Here is a 2,751-nt window from a genome sequence, read left to right as displayed (position 1 = left end):
TAATTTTAATGGTAGGTTTATTTGAACAGTGAGAGACAGAACAACGACAAAAAAATCCAGAAAAATGCATGTTAAAAATGTTATAAATTGATTTGCATTTTAATGAGGGAAATAAGTATTTGACCCCTCTGCAAAACATGACTTAGTACTTGGTGGCAAAACCCTTGTTGGCAATCACAGAGGTCAGAGGTCAGAGGCTGACGTTTGGCAACTCGAACCTTCAGCTCCCTCCACAGATTTTCTATGGGATTAAGGTCTGGAGACTGGCTATGCCACTCCAGGACAAGCTTCTTCTTGGGCCACGTTGTGACACTGTAAAAGGTAAATGTCGAATGGTAAAAAGCTTTGACATAAGATCTCAAATCTAGTAGAAATATTGAGGATCTCTTTTAATTAGCTGTGTACCATCTTCTAAGGCATCTTCTGAGAAATCCTAAAACAATTCAGAAACATGATGAAGCCAGACTGAGACCATCTTGCTGTAAAGCAATTTTTTTATTATTCTATAAGGAAGTGAATACATTGAGAGAAAGGGTGAGAGAACCAATTAGACAAAAGGTCACAAAGGTCATAGGTTACAATCTAACCATCATACTGTTCCTTCTAGTGACTGTAGCCATAGCTGTAGGTGTAGTAGACGGTGCTTTTCTTCAGATGGCAGATCTCAGTGTGTGTTCCTGGGCGGATGGTGGTGGTGCAGGTTCCCAGGCGGCGATCTGGTCCGATGACATCATCCCACACCTAATAATAATAATAGTAAAAATAATCATAATAATCTTCCTCCTCCTCCTCTTCATTATCATCTTCATCATCATAATAATAATTGATGGGATTTACATAGTGCTTTTCCAGTGCTCAAAGCTCTTTGCATAGTAAGGTGGGAAACTCACCTCCAGCTTCAGGACAGAGTTGTGGATGATGTTTGCGAAGTTGAACTTGTCGGGCCAGGTGGGGTTTTCCTGTTTCTTCAGAATGCTGCTCTTGCCATGAAAGGATGAAGCGCACCACACCTGAGGAAGATAATGTTGTCAGTAGACTTTATTAAACTTTTTTACAAATGATTATTGTCCATTAAATAGTAAATTATTGTTAATGTATGTACAGATGGCTCACATGAATGATGAACCAGTATATGTATTTTATAATTCATTCATTCATTCATTTGATTGTTCGTTCATTTTTATTTGACTAATTCTTCACCTAACAAGTAACAAGCCAATCACTGACATTTTCATGGTCACATGTCGCTGTAGCCTACTTGATATCCAAACAAATGACTGCTGACTGTCTACTGTTTACTGTTTGATTAGTTCTGTGTCTCTGTCCTTTTGTCTTATGATATCTGTGTTGTCTGTAACATTACTGTACTTCTTCTGTAGTTCTTCTGTTTTATCACCCCACTTGCCCGTCCCTCATTTTATATAACAATGATTTGTTAACTGACTCTTCGGGTTAAATAAAGGTGAAATAAATGAGTAAATTCACCCTGACGTAGGGGTCTGGTTTTGAGAAAAAGCGTCCTTTCAGGTTGGAGGCACGAATACCATACACCCTGATGGGGCCGTCATGCAGGTCACAGTGTACAAGAGCCAGGGTGCATAGCACCAGCAGTCCCAGGGACAGAGAGAGAGAGGCCATGGTACACTGTCTGAGAGAGAGGAGGGGAGGGGAGGTGAATGGAGGGGAAGGTATAAACATGTCATAAGAGCTTGAAACTAACACTACAAACTGTATTCAGAGAGGAGTCCAACATTTTGTTGAAAGATCAGGATATATTATCAGTGTTAAGAGATTAGTAAGTGGAGGAAGAGAGAGAGAGAGACGGACAGAGAGAGAGAGAGAGAGAGAGAGAGACAGACAGACAGACAGACAGACAGACAGACAGACAGACAGACAGACAGACAGACAGACAGACAGACAGACAGACAGACAGACAGACAGACAGACAGACAGACAGACAGACAGACAGAGAGAGAGAGAGAGAGAGAGAGAGAGAGAGACTGACAGAGAGAGAGATGCACAAGAACAATCCTGAATCAGCAGACATACAGGCTCTTATTCAATTGCAGATAGTGGCTTTTCAGAAATGTGTTTCATTTAAAAACAAGCATATCCTGGATTTAGGGAGATGACACTTGATATAGAAACTGTAATGGTGTTACACATTCAGTTCTGACAGCAAACCTGGCTGAGAAGTCATCCAGTGTACTCAACCAAACTGACAATTTCTATATCTGCTATTCTGCCCATCTAAAAGCGCTTTTTGGAAAGCCACTCACTGTCTGAAATCGACTGAATCCCAGCCACAGTCTACAGAGATAAGAACGGTAAGATGGATGCCATAACAAAGAGAGAGAGAGAGGTAGAAGAACAGAAGAACAGCACCAGAACAACAGATCATGTCTTACCTGGATATTCTTGAGCTGGACGTCTGTCTTTCTCTAGTCACCCAACTGCTGATGTTCCTTACTGTGCCATCTAGCTGTTTATAAAGATCTCAGCCCCCTCCCCCCACCTACCCCCCAGGTGGTATGTTGACCCACAGGTGGTATGTAGGACTACTTAACCAATGAGAGCACACCCTATATTACCACGAGACGTATGGAAGCCTATAAGGTGTAACAACAAATTCTGATACTATCTGAAATGCTGATTGAACAAATTGTATTCCAGGTAATGTTAAAAGGCCAGCCCAGTGAATAAACAGTTAGATAAGGGAGAGGGCATTGCTAAGGGTGGAGATGGTAAATA

General features: G+C 41.3%; 1 protein-coding gene across 2 annotated transcripts; it reads right to left on the bottom strand.

Annotated features, from left to right (window-relative positions):
* On the bottom strand, positions 1–2,534 carry LOC145860856 (perforin-1-like). Of its 2 annotated transcripts, none has more exons than XR_014380571.1 (5): positions 2,409–2,533; positions 1,486–1,648; positions 891–1,010; positions 406–741; positions 1–312 (listed from the first exon to the last, which is right to left on the bottom strand). XR_014380571.1 is itself a non-coding variant. In XM_082961560.1 (5 exons), exons 2-4 carry the CDS (start codon positions 1,636–1,638, stop codon positions 604–606), a joined length of 411 nt encoding a protein of 136 aa, XP_082817686.1. In that variant the 5' UTR covers positions 1,639–1,648; positions 2,409–2,534; the 3' UTR covers positions 1–312; positions 588–603. The 2 variants fall into 2 exon arrangements, 1 of the variants encoding a protein (XP_082817686.1); XM_082961560.1 differs by having other exon boundaries at positions 588–741; positions 2,409–2,534.
* Positions 2,535–2,751: the final 217 nt, after the last annotated feature.

Source organism: Salmo salar, chromosome 15, assembly GCF_965601325.2.
Source record: "Salmo salar chromosome 15, fSalSal1, whole genome shotgun sequence".
Classification (NCBI taxonomy): Eukaryota; Metazoa; Chordata; class Actinopteri; order Salmoniformes; family Salmonidae; genus Salmo; species Salmo salar.
This window is presented reverse-complemented; position numbering and strand designations above follow the sequence as displayed.

What these genes read in the sequence shown, in the direction of transcription:
- LOC145860856 (XM_082961560.1), bottom strand. Translation starts at nt 1,638, where the DNA reads ATGGCCTCTCTCTCTCTGTCCCTGGGACTGCTGGTGCTATGCACCCTG. An exon ending in AACCAGACCCCTACGTCAGG is followed by an intron (nt 1,011 to 1,485) that starts GTGAATTTACTC and finishes TATCTTCCTCAG; the next exon opens with GTGTGGTGCGCTTCATCCTT. An exon ending in ACTCTGTCCTGAAGCTGGAG is followed by an intron (nt 742 to 890) that starts GTGAGTTTCCCA and finishes TATTATTATTAG; the next exon opens with GTGTGGGATGATGTCATCGG.